This window comes from Aedes aegypti, chromosome 1 (genome assembly GCF_002204515.2).
Source record: "Aedes aegypti strain LVP_AGWG chromosome 1, AaegL5.0 Primary Assembly, whole genome shotgun sequence".
Lineage (NCBI taxonomy): Eukaryota > Metazoa > Arthropoda > Insecta > Diptera > Culicidae > Aedes > Aedes aegypti.
In genome coordinates, this window is record NC_035107.1 from 226374208 (window position 1) to 226395375 (window position 21168).

Below are 21168 nucleotides of genomic sequence, written 5' to 3' on the forward strand. Positions count from 1 at the left end.
GGCTCAAGAATTTCGCGAGGAAAAGCTTCAGGAATTATCATAGTGATTTTTAGATCTTTTCAGGTTCTACAGGGATCTCTCCAGAAATTCTTCCAGAGATGTTTCTAAGGATGCTTAGAAAAATTTATTCAGAATTTTCACCAGGAGATCCTTGAGAACTCTATTACCTCCAGTAGTTTTCTCATGTATTTCCTCGATTTTCTTTTCCAAAGCTATCTTAGAATTTTCACCACACGCAAAAAAATCCGTTCCCTTTTGCGTGAACAAAAAGTCATGAAAAACGGAACGCATCACTTGTTCTATTTCGTGATTCAGTTCCGAAAAGCGTGATTCATTGCATCTCGTTTTCATGAAAGTAATCACTGATCCAGAAACACAGTTCTTATCTATCCCCCTTGAATGCTTTTTCAGTAACGCTTTCCTTACCATGACTCTGAAATCACGATATCCAGAAACTAGAAAATCATATTTCCGTTAACGAGAACTCTGTTCATGCGCGCTGTCAAAAGTAGTAACGCATGCGCATAAAGAACGAATAGTAGTCAACAGAACAGTTCTGAATGGAAGTCGGCAATTCAATTTTTGCTTTCTAGAGATTTATTAATTGGCATGTAAGATATTTTCTACGTGGATCAGAAAATTATTCGTTATTTCTGTTGCTGTTGCTGCAAAAATACTGTCTGCCACTCAGGAGCTGCATGATTTGACGCTGAAAATTTAATATCCCCCCGAGAGCGCAGTTGTGTATAACTTCCTTGCCTTTTTCGGATTGTGCAATTTGAGGACATACAATTCAGTTGGCTTCTATTAGATTCATCGCTGCAGTTTATGTTGAAACAAAATATCTTCTATTCTATCTATTATCTGCGGAAAGCGAGTCATATTGAAAGTTCTTTTCATTTGTGATTGCGGTTAACAGTTTCCGAAACACCACCAGAACAGTATTCCAGTTTCCAGGAACGGCATTTACGATTACCAGAATAAAAATCACGGATCCATGCCTTGCTTTCGTTTCGCAGGCGTTACGAATAATTTGTGGAACATAGTTCCAGATCCCGTGATTTTTATTCATGGTGTACATTTGTAAAGCAAAAAATTGCATGTTCTGGATTTCGTGCCTGGATGTTCGCATATTCAAGAACGGTTTTGTTTGCGTGCAGATATTTTTTCACTAATCCTTCAACTGAATTCTCCAGTTGCTACATAAGAAGATCTTTCTAAGATTTAGACGGAATTTTTCCTGAGGAAATCCTCAAAGGTTTATTTCAGAGTTTAAAAAAGTTGAGATGGTTTTTCAAGAAACCCTGCAAAAATTCCTCCGCATGATCATGTGGATTTCTTCTCAGAAATCAAAAATTCTTCTAGAGGTTTTTAGAAAAAAAAAACTATTGTTTTCTAGGATTTTCTTCAGCATTTCATCCAAGTATTACTCCTGTAGTTTTCCCAAACATTTATTAAAAAGTTTTTCGAAAAATTCTCTTGCAATTTATTACTTATGAAGTTAATTTAAGTTTTCACATCAGACAGTACTACAACAAGATTCCCAATAATTCTTTCGATCATTCCCACACAAACCTCTTTAGAGATTTTGTCCAATTATTTTCGAGAAATTCCTTTAGAAACCCTCGTGAAATACTATCCCGAGACTCGATTTTTTTTAAAATTATCTTAGCAAATTTTTTAGGAAATCTTCTTAAACTTCCTCAAGAGTCCAGGTGTTTTTCAGAGATCATTGATCACACTTCTATGAAGCTTCCACTTGTTTTATATGAGTTTATTTCAAGATTTTCTTTAAAAGTGCCTCCCGGATTTATTTTTTAGATTTTTTTTCTTGTATTTTCCCTGGAGACATTCCTTGAAAAAAAAACTTTCAAGACTTACTTGAGAAAATCGCAAAGTATTACGGTTGTTAAAAAAATTTTCCAGTTTGCGGTAGCCGCAGAGTTCTACCGCAGCTGTCAAAGTTTTACCGCAGGCTTCGAAATCATTTCATCATTGAAGCAAAAATTCAATCATAGTATGCTTGAAAGAGAAAACGCTATGAAAAATAGTAACAAACAACCATCATCAAGACGGTATCCAAGGCATCATTGAAGATTACTGATGATTTACCAGTGCAAATCAGTGATGTGACTGCTGCGGTAGCTTTTCGTTGAACCGTAAAACGAAAAGTTTTCCCTAAAATTGCAATATTACAGGAAGAAATTTTGCGGAAACCTAAGAAGAAATCTTTCGAAAAGGTATTCGAAGGTATTTTCAAAAGAAATCTCTAGTTGCAATCTTATACAAATTCCATAAGACAGTTTCATAGGAAATCCTCAAAAAATCTTGATTTCTGAAGAGATTAGTGATTGAATTCAAGAAGACATTTTGACCTGAATCCTTGCAGGATACTCTAGGGAAAAAGATGGATTTATCACTGGATAAAATCTTAGAGAAGTTACGACTTTCTTGAACAATTTCCCAATCAGGTTTTGGAGTAATTCTGATCATTCCTGAAATAATTTTTGGAGAAAAATCATTTCTGTGGGTCTCCTCGGGAAAATTTGTCTTACTTTTTTATTTCAGATAAAATTCCTAAAGAAAAATAAGTAATTCCAAAAAGGTGTCAGATCTTGAACAGTCTGCTCTGACGCTATGAAGAATCAAACTCTTATCTCATGGCTTCCATAAGGTTTCGTTTGTTTTTCTTGGTTCCTGTTTGGCCTCTTTTCGGCCACTTTATGATTCTTTTTAGGGTTTTTTTCAGGCAATTCCTCTAATTTACTATTTCGATGGCACTCAGTCGCTTCCAGCCCAATAAAAATGAAAAGCCTTATTAGTCCTGTGGTAACGACTGGCATAAAAATGAAGGGATTAGAAGCAAAGGGGGTGTCAGTGAAAAAATAACTAGTTTTGAGAAAATCTAATTTGAATTTTTCAGCAAGTTTTCATTCTATACAAATTGTATGAAAGTCAAAAGAGAAACATAAGCCAGTTTTCTAAGATTTATGTTATTTCTTCTGAAAACAGTAAAGGTTCCTCAACTCAAAAGCGACCAAAATGTCTCTTTGAGCCCCTCAAATTCCCAGTTCAGGATTCCTAATGGTTAAAATTGTTTTAAGCTACACTGTGCTCAAAATATTTGCCAAAGTTTGTCCTCCCATGGTTTCGAACATGGACGCGCCTCTGGAAACTAATTATTTTCCAGCAGGTGTACGACTTCCTGTCGCTCCATGACTAACGTTTGATGAATTGGTAGACAGATAGTTAACGATTAATATCTTTGAAACACTTCAAGAAGGATACTTGGAGATTCCTGGCAAGGTTCATGGCGAGATGCTTGCTAGATTTCCATTCAGATTCATGGTAAATTTTCAATGAGATCTTTGCTGCAATCCTAATGGAAATCGAATCGATAATTGACCAATTTTCTGAAAGTTCTTTTTGAGGGATCACATATGGGAGGTCTCATTAATGATTTCGTTTGTAGGATCTCTGGGGTTATTGATAATACGGATTCTTGGTGAAACCTTGTCTGGATTACTACTTGAACTAGTGCTTGATCTACGACAAAGCTCTCAAGAGGCCCTTGATGAGATTTCATCATCATTCTTGTCAACTCTCTATCTTGACTAGAGTCTTCAAACCAAAACTTCAATAGAATGCTTGGTAGATACAATTTTGGATTTACGAAAAGTGTTAGCTAGCTTCATAGAAGGACAATAAAATGTATTTGTAGATATCGTTTCTGTTAAAAACATCTCTCCTTGGATTCAACATGAGTTTTAGTAGATCAATAATTTCTCAAGGAGCAATCCATGGGCCAAGTTTAACGCATAATTCCGAAAGCATTCTTAGAAGTTAATGGATTAAAGCCTGTCCACGTTAAATTTCGGACACCCAAATAATGGCAGCAAAAAAAAGTTACTCATAATTCAACAAAAACAATTGTTTATTTCAGAATAAAAGAGTTATATCTACAAAGTAAACAGTTGACAAGGATGTTAATCCTTCTTTCTGTAAAATTCTCGAACTTTCTGTGGTACACCCGCCATCAGTGTCCGAAATTTATCCTGGACAGGCTTTAGCCCTTTCATGGCAACATTGTCTAAATATAGATACAGAGAGCAGACAATTGTTTATATACTTTCAAAATCTCTCTGAACTTCATATGAATTCTAGTGGATGGATGATCTTTCAGAAATTTCAGCAAATAGTTTATATATATTTATCCAAAACTGAAACCGTATAAGCTTACTGTATTTAATAAATTTCATTAAAAATAGTTCATAAATAAGTTAGTTGAAGTCCTCCACATTTGACCATTATCTATCAAAAACAGGGATTGAATCCTGAGAAAATTGAGAGAATCTCTCACGTATCGCTCTCTGTAACTATCATAACATGCTGCACATTATGAGAGACAGTTTATCGTATACTGCTACAACTTTGATCAGATTGGGGGGATAGTGTACATGATAAAACCCCTCTAAACATGCTCCAAGCCTGGGGGGACACTATTGCTATTGGAAGTTCGTGGATTTTTTATCGTGCCAGTAAAGAAAAATACCTATCCCCAACGGTAAACAAGCGAGAAAAATGAATTTCATCATCGCTCGCCCTTTGGAGCTCTCGCTCGCTGCTTCCATTTATCAGACTTGTTACACCTTGCGATACAATGATAATCGTGGACCGCAACAGATGGGATGTTTTTCTTTGCTTGCTTTGATCGTGCTTCATACTCAAATGAGAGCGAATTCTGCAATGCCTGATCAAAAATAATCAAAATTTTAAATCAAGTCCCTGGATCATTTTGCCATCAATTTTAAAAAGATGAGGGCAACCGGGAAAAATCCGGAAATTCAAAAATTGATTTTGAATTGGCACGCTGCATACTGTGTGTTAGAATTACAACTTTCTATTTGTTCGCTAGCAAATGAAAAATAAAATAAAAAAACATTTAGAAAATATTTCTATGAAACGCCTTTGAGCTTATCACACCAAAAGATCTGGTTAAGGTATTCTCTACCAGTTACTTGAGCTGGATAAAAATGTTTTTCCAAAATCAGGGTTATCACTTTATTAGCATTAAAGTTATAATAATTTAATCAAACCAAATTTTCACAGGTTCAAAATAACAAAACAATGTTTTGTTATACTTGAATAAAACATAAAGAGTAAACCGAATACCGGGAACAAACGACAATCAAACTCTGAAATAGATGTGTTTTTAAATGAGGTAGATCCAAACATGTTTATAGCAAGAAAATTCCCATTCGGAAATTATTGCATTCAACTAGCAATAATCATGCCTGGATTGTATACTTCATTGGTTACGATATCGCCACTGAGATTAACTCAGGGTGTCCATCCATCCGGGAAATCCGGGAAAAGCGGGAAAAACACGGGAATTATGAATGCTCGGGAAAAATACGGGAAATACCCGGGAATTTGGAGAACAATCCGGGAAATATCTATATTTCAAACATAAGACAAAGACATAAGACATTCATGACAAAGTTTTAATAAGATCTTTGCTATAATCCTAACGGGATCCGAACCAATAATTGACCTGTTTCTTGAAAGTTCTTTCTGGGCGATCACTGAAATGATTTTTAATAAAGTTTTTACCGGTAAAGATCTTGGCTGCTTTGCGTGAAATTCTTAGTATATTCATAGAGGTTGGCGAAAATCTAAGCCAATAAAATGTTTTGTATATTTCTTCTGAGATCTATTAATTAAAAGTTCCGTCCGGCGGGTTTTTGGGGTTGTTGATGATACTGGTTCTTGTTGAAGCTTTGTCTGGATTACTATAGTTTGACTATAGACTATAGTCCTTGATCTTAGACAAAATTCTCATGAAGGCCCTGGGTTTTGTATGGATTTCTGCAGATTCACAGGGAATTCTTTCAATCATCCCCAACAAATTTCATTTCAAGATCTTTTTTGAAAAATTAAATAGCGAGGTATTATTGGCCACATTTCTGTTGTTTCCGACGAGATTCTTGATTGAATCTTTTGAATATTGCTTGGAAGATGCAATCATGGAGATATCGTTTCTGTTAAATACATCTTTCCTTGAATCCAACATAAGGTTCACCAGATCAAGAATTTCTCCAGGAACCACCCATGGGTCATGGCTAATGCATAATTCCGTAGGAATCCTTAGGAACTAATGTGTTGGATATTGGATTTTGCCCCTTTTCTGGAAGTTTGGATACTCAGAGCAGAAATTTATTTGAATAATTGCAATATCTCTCTGAACTTCCTATGAATTCTAGGGGATGGACGATCTTTTACATATTTCAACAACAATTATACATCTTTTTGGCCAAAACTCTCTCGAAATCCAAACCGTTTTGAACTCAAAGTATTCAATAAATTTAGGGGGATTAGGGGCATAATGGACACATTTAGCAAATGCTTATTTTAAGACCATGAAATGACAATATTTTTCAGTTACCCTTAGCTGGTTAACAAGTTCGTAGATAGTACGATGTATTGCATTCATTCATGGTATAAAAACATTTCAAATGTCAGAAACGGGATTGAAAATTTGGTAAAAAGCAAGGCTTGTAAAAAGGTATCGGAGCAAAATGAACACTTTCGTGGAATTTAGAGAAAATTATATTACTAATGGGTGTCAAACATTATGGTATGCAGAAACATACACTATTACCGTTAAACAGTCAAATAAAATACAGGTTTCACACAGTGCATGGAAATTTGATGAAATATGCATATGTTCAGAGAATAAGGGGGTCTCTATTCCGTCCCGTTTGTTCATTATGCCCATAATTTCCCTTATTAAATGTAATTCATAAATAAGTTTGATCAAGTCCTTCAAATTTGTTCATATTGCATGAAAAAAAAAACAACAACAAAATATCAACTCGCAAGACCATTTTTTCATCTGTTTTTTTTTTTTATTCCTTGGGCATCCGGGAAAAATCCTGAAATTGGAAAACTGATTTTGAATGGACACCCTGTTAACTGTTATGCTTCATTTGCATACTTTATGAACATATCAGATGCGCAAGTTGGTCGCGATGGATTCCACCCGTTCCAAAAAATTTCTGTCAGAAGTGGGATTCGAACCCACGCCCTCAGAGAGGACCAGAACGCTCGGGACACCCCTCGTTGGAGCGAGGGGCAAGATTGCTCTTGAGTCTGGCGCCTTAGACCGCTCGGCCATCCTGACTTGTTGCGATGGGAGGTGCTCAAAGCAGTACCGGTTTCGCTCGACCTAACCAAGCGAGAAAGATACCTGCTGAGCGACCATGTGCGCGCGCTTGCGATACGGTACTCACGATACGGAAGCACGTGGTCTGATTGAGAGTGAGCGCCACCGCAATAAAACGTCAGTGAGATTTGTATTGATTTTCTGTTGGACCCAATGTTGATCCTCATGATGGTTTCAGATAATAAATCAGATTTGGCGTCCGTACCCCTTCCCTCAACCACGGTATAGGTGCTGTAGTGAAGTTTGTGTTATTGGGTGTCGGAACATTTTCGATGATTTCGCTGGCTTTCCGCTTTGGGAACGCGGAGGGAGAGGTGCTGTTCAACGCGTGAAGCAGTCGGTGAAGGACTAATGAATTATGGATGTTTGGTTCGCGGGGTGCAGTTTTGAGTTTTGCTGGCAGCAAACGCGCGCGCTGATAATTAGCTGATGATTTTGATTATAGTTTTCCTTTTTATTTGCTTTTATATTTTGGCACTTTTCTCCATGGGGGCTTTATGTGTAGTTAGGTACAGTGGGGTTCCGTTTTTGGCCACAACATCGTAATTCCCATTTCAATTCCGAATTAAAAGATACAAGGTACTCCAATCTACTTTCTTTTTTGTTTCTCTATTGAGATTCTGTTCGGAGGATTCGAATACATTAAAAGAGTTGAAGAAATTTCTAGTTGCCAAAATTGCAAGCACAGGATTTTCTCCAAGGAACTGTTCAATTGTTTTTCCACGAATTTGTACAGAAAAGTTGTAAAGATTACTTCGATATGTTATTTAGAGATTCCATAAAAAAATCTTCTCTGTTCAACTGGGCGTTTGTTGAGAAATTCTTTCAAGAATTGTCTCTACGATTTTGAAAGGATGTCATCATGTTCTTGGAGGATTCTATCTAAGATTCTTTTCCGGGGTTTCCGCAAGTTATTTTAAGGGTCATTGCATGACTTACTCCTTGACTTTTTTCACGATTTCTTCCATCGGCATTTTTTCAAAACAATGCGATAATTTTTCCTGGAATTGCTGGAATTTCTGCACTAATTTCTACAAGCTTTTATGATAGAATTACTTCAAGAACTTCTTTAAGGATTACTACAAGTGATTCGCAAGTAATTCCTACAAAAACAAATGAATACAGCAAACTTTAATTTGTTCAATGAACATGTTTCACAGGGAATCCTCCAGCGACAGGAAATTCTTTAGTAAACTATTTCAGGAGTTTTTTAAAATTCCATACAAGACATGGATTCTACCAAGAATTTGTTGAAGTACTTGCACACAGATTTCTTCAGATATTCAACAAAAAATTCTTGAAGTCCACCATCCAGGAGCTTATTACAAGGAACTTCTCTAAGGTTTATTTTGTTACATGATATCTTTGTAATTTTTGCACTAGTGTCTAAAAATGCATTTTTTTTCATGTTTTTTGTCGACCATGGTTTCAAACATACAATAAGTGGAATGAATATTCAGAACAATATCATGAAATGTGTTATTTTTCATCATATAATCAGCTAGCAAAATGTTGCAAATTTAAACTTATGTCCATGCACATATTAACGTAAATTTCAACGATTCTCTTATTTTTCAATTGAATTTTATCATGATACATTCAAGCAATTTGAGTTGAGATTCGAAAAAATTATTTATTAGGGTTAAATGATGCTGTAGCAATACATGAATTTGGTTTATTTTTACAACAATCTTCAGTTTACAGTACATTGCATTTTATATATTTATTTCTGTGTATGAACAGGTTTTAGTTGGACGTCTTATTCAGACTTGATAATACTCCTCAACATCATTAGAGTTCGGTGACATACTCTAGAGCAGCGTGCTGCCTTGGCTTCTTTGTGAGGGAGCGAAAAATGCTAAGCAGAGAGGCAACGAAAAATGAGCAGCACAAAACACAACCGAGTAAAATTCTATCAAAAAAGGGTGCCCTCACAACTTCCCGAGGACTGTTTTGGAGAGAGAGAGAGAGTACCTGAAAAAATCCTCGCATTTTTTTGCTCTCTCACTAGAATCGCTTGAGGATCTGTGTTGAAAATTATGAGTTCAGTTTTTTCTCATCAGAAAAACGCAAAAATCGCCTCCTCTTCGTATCGCAGAGGAGTTTCTATCAAGCCTGCTTATTCTTATGTTGGTGTATTTTCATACATTTATGAATTTATCAGCTTGGGTGTTTGCTACTGGGGGATCTTCCTCTACTTATTAAAATTCCTCCGACATTTTTTTTCAATCATAATGTAGAGAAATTATTTTTTTTTCCTAATTTACTGTGATTTCTTGTAGAAATTCTTTCTAAAGTTACGAAACTGTTTCCAGGAGCGCTGCATTTTTTCAAAGATCTCTTTACCACCTACTTTCATTCTGGAATTTATCCAAAAAGTCGGTTTTTCCTAAGGGTAAGATTTATTCTAGAGTTTCCTCAACTAGTCCTTCCGTAGATTTTTCTACTAAATCAATCAAAAGACTTTTTAACTAAATTAATCCTGGGAAATTTCATTCACTTAATTGATCCTGGGAGATTTTCGCTAAGGTATGCTCTTGGAGCTCATCCCAGAACCCTTTCAGTAATACTAATAGCAAGGCTCAAAAAGAAGTGTCCTTGGATTTTTTTCTTACACGATATGCCTTCAGTGTTTCATCCGAAGATTTTTCTATCAGTTCTTCAGAGTATATCTTTAAGAAATTTTTCCATACGTTCCTGATCTAACTCTCCCAAGTACTTCTCAAATTTCTTTAGGGTATCATCGGTATTTTTTTCGACTTTTCTTGCACGGATTCCTTATTTGTTCAAAGGTACTTCTAGCAATTACTTATAGAAGCTAACACTGGGTAAAAATAACTTTGCACTGGGGTTGTCATTTTTCGTTGCTGTCAATCAAAAACTACCTAGTTCAAACTATTCTCTCAAATAAAGTTACACAAAATTGGACGCTTCTGTTTCAATTCACCATGTGGGTTAATTTCACAGTCAATTTTGTGCTGATTTCTGCTCAATTTTCTCAAACATTACGATGCACAGAAATGCTTAGTATTGCGGAGTTTCTTTATGTGTCGTATACTTTGGAAAAATTAAGAATAAATCATCCCAGGAGCAGGTTTTCAACATGTGTTAAAAAATACATGTAATGAGTTGCACCAGAAGAACTCGATTTTATGCGAATCGTACTCAATTTTATGTAACTTCGTTCAAGCGTGTATCTGCTGTTTAGCCAAATTAGGTTAATCGCACGATTTGAGGGGCCAAATTCAGCCAAATTCAGGTCGATTTATGGTTCCGTGCATTCCTGAGCAAATTCCTTCCAATATTCATCCAATTCCAAACACCCGGTTTTTAATGTTTCTTCGAAGATCCTTCCACAAACCATTTCTAAACTTTGTCCAGATATTATTGAAGAGATTTCCCAAGAAATCCTGCAAGAATAATTCAAATAAATTAGATTAGGAATATTTTTATGCGGAGTTCTCCTATCTAAGAAAACAGAAGATGTGAGTAACTGACATTGAAGAAGACTGCAAGTGGTAGTAGAAGTACACGTATCTTTCATTTAATTTAAAGGTAAAATACTCAAATACACTTTTTCGAAAATAGTGTTCCTCCAGGATTTATACAGATTTCACCAGATGGGATTTCACTCCAAGATTCTTTTTCACAGTTTGCTGCAAATATTTCTTCAGGGAATTTTATGAGGCATAGAAGAAGGCGGGGTAAAACGAACCACTTTTAGTTTGGCATCGACATGTTTTTTTTTCTTGAAAGTTTGTCCAGTACTCTGCTTAAGTTCAAGAGTTACATTATTCTGAAGCATTTTTGCTGATTTTCACATTGAATTTTCAATAGCAAATATGCAGCAGAATAAAGAGATTCAAAAAGAGAATCAAAAAAGTAGATTTGTGTATTTCCTCTCTTAATTCCACCATATCTTATCTTTTGACAGATATGTGTATTTCGACTACCACTTATATTTTCGAAATACGTGTATCTGTCAAAAGATAAGAAGTAGAGTAGAGTGATGCAAATTTTGAAATTTTGGCTCCCCTATGCTTAAACGATTTTTATTATGGTAAATAGCATCCACCCTAAGTTTGAAGTGATTCGGAAGAAATTTGACTGTGCACACGCTATTTGAAGTTAATATGGAGATTACTATGGAAAACGCCAACCTTTTGTGATCAGCCCTCTATCTCTTCATCATAATATTTTAAGGAAAAATGAACAGACTCTTCTCATGTGAAATCCTCCCAGTTTCAACTTTGCCGAAGACCACATTTTGATTGGACGTCAAGATAAATTGTTATTCATCATTATAAAGTGTATTTGCATGTAGCATGCTTCATCAACTGTTCAGCAGGCAACAGTGGTGCTCCTGGCTGTAAGAATAGATCAAAGTAATCCAGGCTACTATGTTCTACAGCAAAAAAGCAGTGTTGCTCTGAAAGTAACTGAATGATCATCTCAGCATGATTTGGACTTTGATATCAATAATAACAAATTATTGATACGTTCCATCGAAATGTGGTCTTCAGCAAAGTTGTAGCTGGAAAGATTACACATAAGAAGAGTGTGTTCACTTCTTCATAGTTTATTATGATGATCAGTTAGAGAACTAAACACAAAAGGTTTGCCTTTTCCATAGTAATTTCCATAGAAACTTCAAATGGCGTGTGCACAACCAAATTTCTTCTGAATCACTTCAAAGTTTAGGATAATGACTTTCATCATAATTGACACCGTTTAAGCATAGGGGAGCAAAAACTTCAAAATTTGCATTAGTCTAATAAGCAGTTAGGGCGGAATTTCATTTCCATCAGGTAACATCTAAACAGATAACACTGAATCAACCATTTCACGTCACAGTACTCGGTTCGTGGCCGCATCACTCCATCCTCGGTTCTGCCCCACGTTCGCCGAATCGATGCGCACTTGATTCGCCCACTTATCCTGATTAAATGGACCTAATAAAAAAGTACAATACTAAAATCTACATTTCTGATTCTCTTCATTGAGATTCTGCTCAGTGGGTTCGAATACGTGAAAAAGATCAAAAATAATATTTCTAATCAAATATCTTAACCACCTTCAAACTTGTTATTAATGTGTGCAAAGTTGTTTAAGTGAAATTAAACCAATTTTATATAGAACTTGTTAATATGTTACAATATCAGGGTTGGTAGCGATAAGATAGCAATATAATAGTGACTTAAGTGACTAAAATGATCAAAATAGTGACTAAATAGTGACTTCAAATCTACAAACATTACTTTACAGTTCCTCGTCTGGGACAAGACTTGTTTGCTTCAAATAACTCTGTTTTAGAAATAGGATCACCAAATTACAAAAGGCATGGGGCAACATCAATGAAAAGAGTGTGACTAAAATATTGTTTATTTCAGATATGTTTCTTCTTTTATCTTCGGGACAAATGAGCTGAAACTCTATATCCATGAAATCTTAAGAAAAAAGAAAGTTGTAAATCATCTTCTGATAAATTGTTTAGGGTAAATTTCAAATCATTCCACAGACTGGTAATTTACCCTAAAACGATTTTTTTCTCTCTAAGTTGATTGAACATTTTTCAAACAGTGTAGAAGTACGAAGTTAATTTCGTAAAAAATAGGTATAGGCATGTCTGGGCAAAATCTTGGAGAAGTTTGTAGGGGAATTTCCGTTCTGTTAGCTGTGGATTTTTTTGTCGAAATTCTCAAGAAAACGTTAGTTAGTTTCAGATTTGAGTAAAATTGCTGACAGAACACAAAGTTCTAAATTATTAAAAAAAAATTACTAGCAGATTTTTGACACATCTGTCGAATTTTCATTTAAATTCCTGAAAGTAATACTAACACAATAACTTCACGACTTGGTTGCTAATTTTCTATTTGACTTTTTGGTGAAATTTCTGGCGACACTTCTAACGAATTATTTTGATAATTTTTTATTGGAACTCCGGAGAAATTTCTTCATAGGGTAGCTCGGAGAACTTTCCTAGCTTAGCACTCTAGATATGCCTTGAGCAATTCATTAAACAGATCTTATTTGCAAATCGTCCTGTTTTTTCGGCCAACATTTGTCAAACAAACAAAAAATACAATTCATCATAACATTCTACACAATATGTTCCAGAAATTTCAACAGAAATGTTTTCTTTTCATAATACTTTGAGTTTGAGAAGTCGGTTGTAGGACATTTCCCAGAAAGTCAAACCCCAGAACGATGTTCCTCAGAATGGGACATTCCTAAGAATCGTTTATATTCATTTTCAAGATACGAAAAAATAAAATAAATTTACACAGATTAAAATATTAAAATGTCAATGTAGTGTAAACAGAAGAGTACAGTAAAAGTAAATCAAATTCATTTATTGCTACAGCATCACGTTTAATTTTCAACTAAAGATGCTAGAATGTTACATGATCATGTAAATTTTCTAGTGCATTCGATTGAAAAATAAGCGATTTGTCGTTGAAATTTCAGTTTATTTTGATGCTCCAAATATGTGCATGAGTATAAACTGAAATTTACAAAATATTTTTAGCTGTGTTGGTTTTGTTAAGTTTTCAGTTCAATTTTCGTTAGAAATAATTTCCTAGACGCTTTGAATCCCGGCCTCAATTAACCCTGCAAATATTAGTTCATCAATTCACTATTATGGATCCCAAGCAAAAAAACATCGGAGTCAATTTGTATTTTATATCTGTCTTTGCAGAACAAGTAGAAATTATTGTGGAAGCCTTATATGGTAGACAAATCATCTTAGGGGCAAGCATGGTAAACATTCACTCGAATATTGCATTTCTCTCGCTCACATCCACAAGCGGTCAAGAGCGAGATTGCCGTTTCTCCGACCAAGCTGAGTGTTTCCATTTCCAATGCGCTTTCTTCTTGTTCGTCGAGCGACAAGTTAGACAAAAACGGCAACAGAATGCTGAAGGCATCCGATTGCTGTAGCGAATGATTCTTTACATTCCGATTCCGCACGAGTGGCATTCGTATTTGAGAGCTGAAGAGCGTATCTCATGAGATAAACCGAAAATGAAAAGATATACGGAGCGGAGAGAGCACCTATCCTCTCTTAAATTGGAGACGCGAAAGAACGCGTTCGCCATTCAATCACTGAAAGCTTCCTGCGAAATGTACAGATTTTGCGTTCACTGAAACATTTCGCTTTGTGTATTAACAGTCAGTGAACGCTCTTCAGCTCTCAAATACGAATGCAATCGTTTACGATTCGTCGGGATTGCGCTCACCCTAGTAGCGTTCGGCAGTCATTGAACATTCGGTGGCAGCAGATACTTTGCAGATATTTTGTCGGTAGCGTTCGGGTGAGTGAGTGAATTTTCCCATGCTTGCTTAGGGGCCGTCCATAAACCATTTGGACATCTATGGAGGGAGGCAGGGAGGTCTAGCCAAGGCCACGGCCCATACAAACTTTAAGATGTTAAACAAGGGGGAAAGAATATGGTGCCTTGAAAATCCAGAAAAAAATACCATGTAGTCCCTAATGTACTCTGTTGCACGAACCAAAACCTTAGGTAGAAAACGCTATTCATACATACGTTATACCACGTTTTATCATTATCTTTGGCCCACGCTGTTGGAAAAATTAAGTATTTTGTTGTTTTCATAGCCTTCTTTTAAAAAATTGCTGCTCTTTCTTATTGTATTTTCAAAAAAGTGATTTGTTTAATATTCTCAAAACAAATTGATGTAATTTGTTTTGATGCTTTCATAGCATATTTTCACTTCTTTTGAACATTGACTGTTCTTCCTAGGTTTATTGTCTTCGTCTTATTAAGAATAATGAAACCAAACTACATAAGAGAAGTCCGCTCCTCTTTAATAAAGTTATTAAGAAGATTTGCAACAAAACGTAAAGGCTACAATATATCAAATCCTGTGTACACTAGGGTGGTTGATCAGACTACAAAAACCAAAAGTTACATCCTTCAAATTTTAGCTTTAGAAGCTACAGAAAAAAAAATGAGTTAACGGATTTCACTCTAATTTTTCAGAGTAGTTTCGGGGATCCAAAAAAACAAAACAATTTGGGGTGGTACAAATTTGAGATTTTCATATAGGAATGGACCATCCTAATAGGAACACTTTTATCGTCTAAAACTAATTCCAGTTAAATGATGTTGTAGGGGAAAAGCTCTAATTTTCGACCTACAAGAATTGTACAAATTTTCGGATTTTTATACAAAGTAGGCCAAAATCGTCTGGGTGGGTCGAATACTAATTCTAGGTCGAAAATTGGTGCTCTTCCCCTATATTATCGGTGTCCATTTACCTTGAATTTAGCAGTCCTAGAATCTTTCATTTTTTTTCTGGGGAATGTCTTTCTTGGGAACGTCCAATTCGGGGGAATGGATTTTTGGGGAATGGCGTTCTGGGGATCGTCATTCTGGTGAATGGGTTTCTGGGAAATGTCGTACAATTTGAGAAGTCAATCCAGAGTTTCTCTTCTGATTCAGCATAAAAATAGTGACTTTAGTAACCTTTATACTGAAGTGACTTTGTGTTTTAAATAGTGACATTTTAGTGACCAAATTGAAAATAGTGACCAAGTAACTAAAAAGTTACTCACTACTAGCCCTGCAATATGTGTGTCTCGATTGTACTACTTTTCCCCGAATGTCATTTTCCCGAGTGCCAGTTCCCCGAATGACCCTTTTCCCAGAAAACCAGTTCTCCGAATTTCCCCTTTCCCCGTAAAGTTCATGATATAATATACAGACGGCACTTCAAAAAGATACAAGCATAATGTTCAGTGACATGGCGGTAAACTATAATGAGTGATAACCGACAATCAAATAAAGAAGGATGCACATCTGATGATCAGTTTGAGGACGAAATGTCGAAAGACAAAACGCCGAAGGCAGTGAAGTTTTTGAAGATGAAGAAGAATAATCATTCAATTATAATTCTGATGCCCATTTCTATGATTATCCATAAAATCATGGGTTAATTGACTAAAGGTCGAAGGACAAAAGGTCGAAAATGATTTGCTTGGTTGGATTTTGTCCTTCTTTGAAAACATATGTTCGAACATTTTCCCTTCTCTTTTGTTCATCGACCTTTCCGTCCCTTTGAACTTATGTCTTTCGACCGTTTGTTTTTCGACCTTTGTCATAGATTCAGATTTGTTTAAGCCAGGATTTCCGAATGTCCGAATGTATTAATTCAATCGCTATGGTTTGATATCTTCCTTAATTGGAACATATTATATTCAGAAGTAATTGTGTTGAGTATTTGAAAAGAACAAAAAATACTAAGAAAAGTGCATGCATGTGTTATTTAATTACAAAAATGATCCAACATCTAGGTTAAACAATATACAATCGTCATGCTTCTTAGAATCACAGTGAATTTATGTTTTGTTTTTGCAAAATTGTGTGCGAAAATTGTTGTGATCGCTTTTAACTCGAAAGTGGACGGTTTTATTCCGTCGCTAAAATTAATCGTGGTTTTTTTAAACGTTTCCAAGTCTCAAAAACTAAATAAATTTTCACAAATTCAACAGTTGTGATAATTTCCGATCATGTCTGAGACCGCTGCGATCTATTGATACTTGAATTTGATTTCCAAGTCAAATTGCTTAGGCGAACGGTTTACCCAATGTTTCATCCTTGCAAGTATGTAAGCACAGAGGTCTATTTCAGAACAGGATCGGGGTGAAGCTAAGCTGCTGCTTGAACGATGTTTTCGTCATTTATTGATATTTACAAAAAAATACTAATTTGATTTGAATTCAAAATAGTTACCAGAAATTGCTCCATTTCTATTCCAAAATCGAAGGTACCAAAAGCGAAACATGCCAAAAACGGCTTCCCACTGTATAGTGAAACGTTCGAAAGCGGATAGTTTAACAACACAGACTATGCCAGGGGAGCCGAAAGGTCTGCACCACGATTTTTCAGTTGCCAATCGACCTTCGAACTGGTCAAACTGCACTGCGTTGAGCTTCCCTCTGAAGATCTCTGTTGGATAGAAATCGGTCGGAACATCCAGCTTAGCTGAGCACTTGTCGTTATCAGTGAATTGTCGTGACGGTGGGAACCCCTTTCGCGTGTGGAGCTTGAGGCTGGTGGAGGCCAGAAGAACCACCTACCTGTATAGCACTAGATATCGGCGGTCACTACGTCAACCGAAAGTCGCTCGCTATCAATTCAAGAGCATGGTGAGGTGATAATAACGGAACCACAAATCGAACACCAAATGCGCGAAAATGTTGTCGTTTCGTGGTAGTGTTGTGATAACGGGAACCGATTAGTGCGCGGGACTTGTGTGGACTACCCCCGTCAGTCAGTTACCAGTAACACTACAGAGCTTTATTGGAGCGAACGAAGACAAATAGTCTTAGGAGTGAAATTGGCCCAATTTGTGCTGCCGGGAGTGTACTGACCGCGAATCACTTCGAGCGAATTGTCGCGAGTTTTAAGCTAAGTGAAGAACCGGGGGTTTAGTGCAATTATCGTTCGACCATCATCGAGTTGATCGCAGAATAGTGTAATCTTTCTTCCCTGACAATGGATATCTTGGACGTTCAGAAGCACGACCATATCGAGGAATTTCGACGGCAATTCACACCGGAGTTTTTCGAACAAGTAAGAACCGAATCAAACCCTATAGGGAGACGTATCCTATTCTGGGCATTTTTTGATTCACATCGGTAGGAGTGTTTTTTGAAAGTTAATTTGTCAATTCCGGCGAGAAAGCCCTTATGTCCAAATAAGTCATTAAGGTGCCCAAGTAGTTCATTACCCTACTGAACTATGACACGACATATCAAGGTTGCAGTAGTTTCCCGAAATGCGGAGGAGGAAAGGATTCGCATCCGGAAATTAGCATTAGGTGCGGCCCCACTGCATGAATCATCCGATGGGGGTCAACCAGTGCTAACCGGTGTTACGTAAGGTTTGAATCATTCGGTTGATACTCTCTCGTCATCCCCCGGAACACACTGAAAACAAGTTGAGTCATCGAACGGGAGTTGGTAATGCTTTTACCGAGGAATCGACCACTATTGCGGGCATTGCGGCACGCCTCTCAATTCCGGCGTCAGAACACCGATCGATCTGAATTGATTTTGACACGTATACGAACATTTCGTAAAATGTGGGAACCTCTGTGGATACACTGACTGAGGAGGTGTACATTTATGTGTTAAGTACTGAGTGATGGGGTTTATTGATGGCAATAATTGATTGAGCTCCGATGGTAAAAGCAAGCAGAATTTACCAATGTTTGTCGAGATAACGTGTGATAGCGATTTTTTTTCTTTCGTATTTTTATGTCGGGAATGTATGCAGCGCCGCTTGAGTTCATTGGAAGTTTGTGCCTGTGCTCATCGTAATATTTCTTTCTATTTTGATCGGCCATCATTTGTTCGAACTTGATATTTATCGGCTGCTGTAAGGTTCAGTTCGAAAAGTGTTGATTTTTGGAAAAAATTTCGCATTTTCCATTTTTTCATTTTTGATTGATTTTTCTTTTGGTACCGTCGATGGGGGTGACAATGGGTCTAGGGGGTGAGATTGGGTCAAAACGGAAAAATATGTTTTGTGAAAAATTTCAGCTAATAACGCCGATATTATTAAAATTAATAATTCATATGATAGGGAACATATTATTACACATAATTCATAACGATACACATTTTTAGAAATAGTAGTTTTTGTTTACTACATCAATAAACTTGCATGTTGAAACTAGATAAAATTTACAACATTAAATTTCTCCTGTACAAAGTATCACGCATGTACTCTAGCCTCTATCGTTGTATTAGTAGAATGTTGAAAGTCTTTTCATTACACATCACAGGTATTTTCCGGAATCTGTTTGATTTTCCCACAAAAAAATCATTTTTTTCGGTACGATGTCTAAAACATTGAAAATGGGGGTGAGATTGGGTCAAGCAAGAACGATAGTAAATGAAATTCCAAATCCACTTTTTTTACATTTTACGGTGCCGGGTGCTCTCTTTTTTCATTAAGATGTTTTTATTCTTTCTATATACAGCATCCCTGAAACATCAAACAAGTCTACTTGAGTATTCCGTGCATTGAATAACAATATAACGCATTTTGACAACTTATCAAACCAGCAACTGTGTTTCGTGCGCAGCAACATCGTAAATTTTTATCAAAGGGTGTTTTTTTTCTAAATTTGATTTTTTATGAGTGTTTTCATATAATAGAAACATCTCGCGGAAGTACAAATGAGTTGGATCGCTGAAATACTGGGATTATGACGTCAACTTCTGCCTGAAATTTATTGATCGTGGAGTGTCGCACCGAAATTTAACTATTTGCGAAGGTTTAAAATAATCACTGTTTCAGTACGCCTTTGGGGAAACTGAATGGGCTTTATAGCAATGGGGATGAGACTTTGAAGACAATTTGAGGGAAAAACCAAGAAAATTTATGTAAACTTGACGATAAATGTTGGGTTTACATATTTTTTCTCATAGCTCTTCAATTTTCTGTATAATCTTTCTTTTAAGTGGGTTTATCATACTTGTGAAACATCTTAGATATCTGTTTGTCTTGTTTGCATCGTTTTTTATCAATATTTTTCAGTTGCGAATGGTTTTGAAATCATATTCTCAAAAAGAAGTTATTTTAATTACAGTGACCCAATGTCACCCCCTCTATGGGGTGAGATTGGGTCATTTTTCATTCACTTGTGGTGCCGCTGTGAATAAATATTTGTCTTTAAATTTTTGAACAGTTGTTAATGTACCATCAAAGTACATACACGCCAAATTTGAAGTTTATTGGAGTTAAATTGCGATAGTTATTCAAAAAATAAATCGCACATATCCCTTTTTGACCCATTGTCACCCCCAACGACGGTAGCTGATGAATATTTTTTCCAGAAACACCTGCTACCCAAGCTTACGAAAAATCATCTATGTATTTCTGCAGAAGTTTCATTTTCCACTTTTTTCATCCCTTTATTAGTATCATTCCAAGCATCTTGGACGTTCAGAAGCATGAGCATATCGAGGAATTTCGACGGCAATTCACACCGGAGTTTTTTGAAGAAGTAAGAACCGAATCAAACCCTATAGGGAGACGTATCCTAATCTGGATATTTTTGATTCACATCGACAGGAGTGTTTTTGGAAAGTTAATTAGTCAATTCCGCCGAGAAAACCCCCATGTCAAAATAAGTCATAAAGGTACCCAAGTAGTTCATTACCCTACTGAACTATGACACGATTCATATCTTATATCTACGTGTTCTGTGTTTGAAAACACTACCATTCTAATTTGGTAAAACTAAATTGAGCATTTCTCAACATTTTGTTAACAACTTATTATGTATGTTGGAAAATTAAAGTTTTTTAGTTTTACAATCTAGCCTTCATGCCAAACACTTGAATGCTTTTTCTATGTATAGAAGAGCAAGACCAGTAGAATAGCCTTAAGATTTGTTGGAACGTATCAAATTTGTTACACGTAAAAGTCTATGAGTGGTCGAATGTCCATGGCGGAATCCGAACTGTTCATTGGCAAACATTGAATTTTCGTTGATGTGGACCATCTTTCTGTTCAAATTGACCGTTTTTGCTGATTGGACGATAGCAAGAAGCTTCGCAGGATTTTTGTCCGGTTTTAAAACTGATACAACCTTGGCGTTTTTTTACATTTGTCATGAAAATAACTGAAAACGTTTGTTATACGTTTAAAGTTTCGAAGTTTACATGTACACGACGAAACACGTGTCAAATGTACAAATTTAAATTGAAACTGTGAAAAGAAACCACGTGCTCCGGTGGGGGTTCTAGAACAAATGTCGGCCAAAACCTCAAACTATTTTTCAAATGGCTTAAATTATATGTTTGTTATAGTTTATGTCATTTTCAAGCAGTATGGGCGTTTGGCGTTTGGTTTAGCCTTACATTTACTTTACTTTTGATGCCGCTTCGTCCTTCAAGACAT

The 21168-nt window shown here is 36.1% G+C and overlaps 1 protein-coding gene and 1 non-coding gene across 3 annotated transcripts in view; one reads left to right on the forward strand and one right to left on the reverse strand.

The window, feature by feature from the left end:
• The window catches only part of LOC5580194 (plastin-1), a 207772-nt gene that overhangs the window by 114844 nt on the left and 71760 nt on the right, over positions 1-21168 (forward strand). Inside the window, exon 1 of one of the 2 annotated variants that reach the window (XM_001655565.2) lies at positions 17373-17826. The exons of the other annotated variant lie outside the window; for it this stretch is intronic. Within the exon in view, the coding sequence (XP_001655615.2) occupies positions 17749-17826 (78 nt within the window). The 5' untranslated portion in view covers positions 17373-17748. Of the gene's footprint in view, positions 1-17372; positions 17827-21168 lie in introns of those variants that run through there. 2 annotated transcript variants of the gene reach the window in all.
• On the reverse strand, positions 7060-7183 carry Trnal-caa. Its single transcript has 2 exons — positions 7146-7183; positions 7060-7104 (listed from the first exon to the last, which is right to left on the reverse strand). It is a non-coding gene; the product is annotated as a tRNA-Leu (tRNA).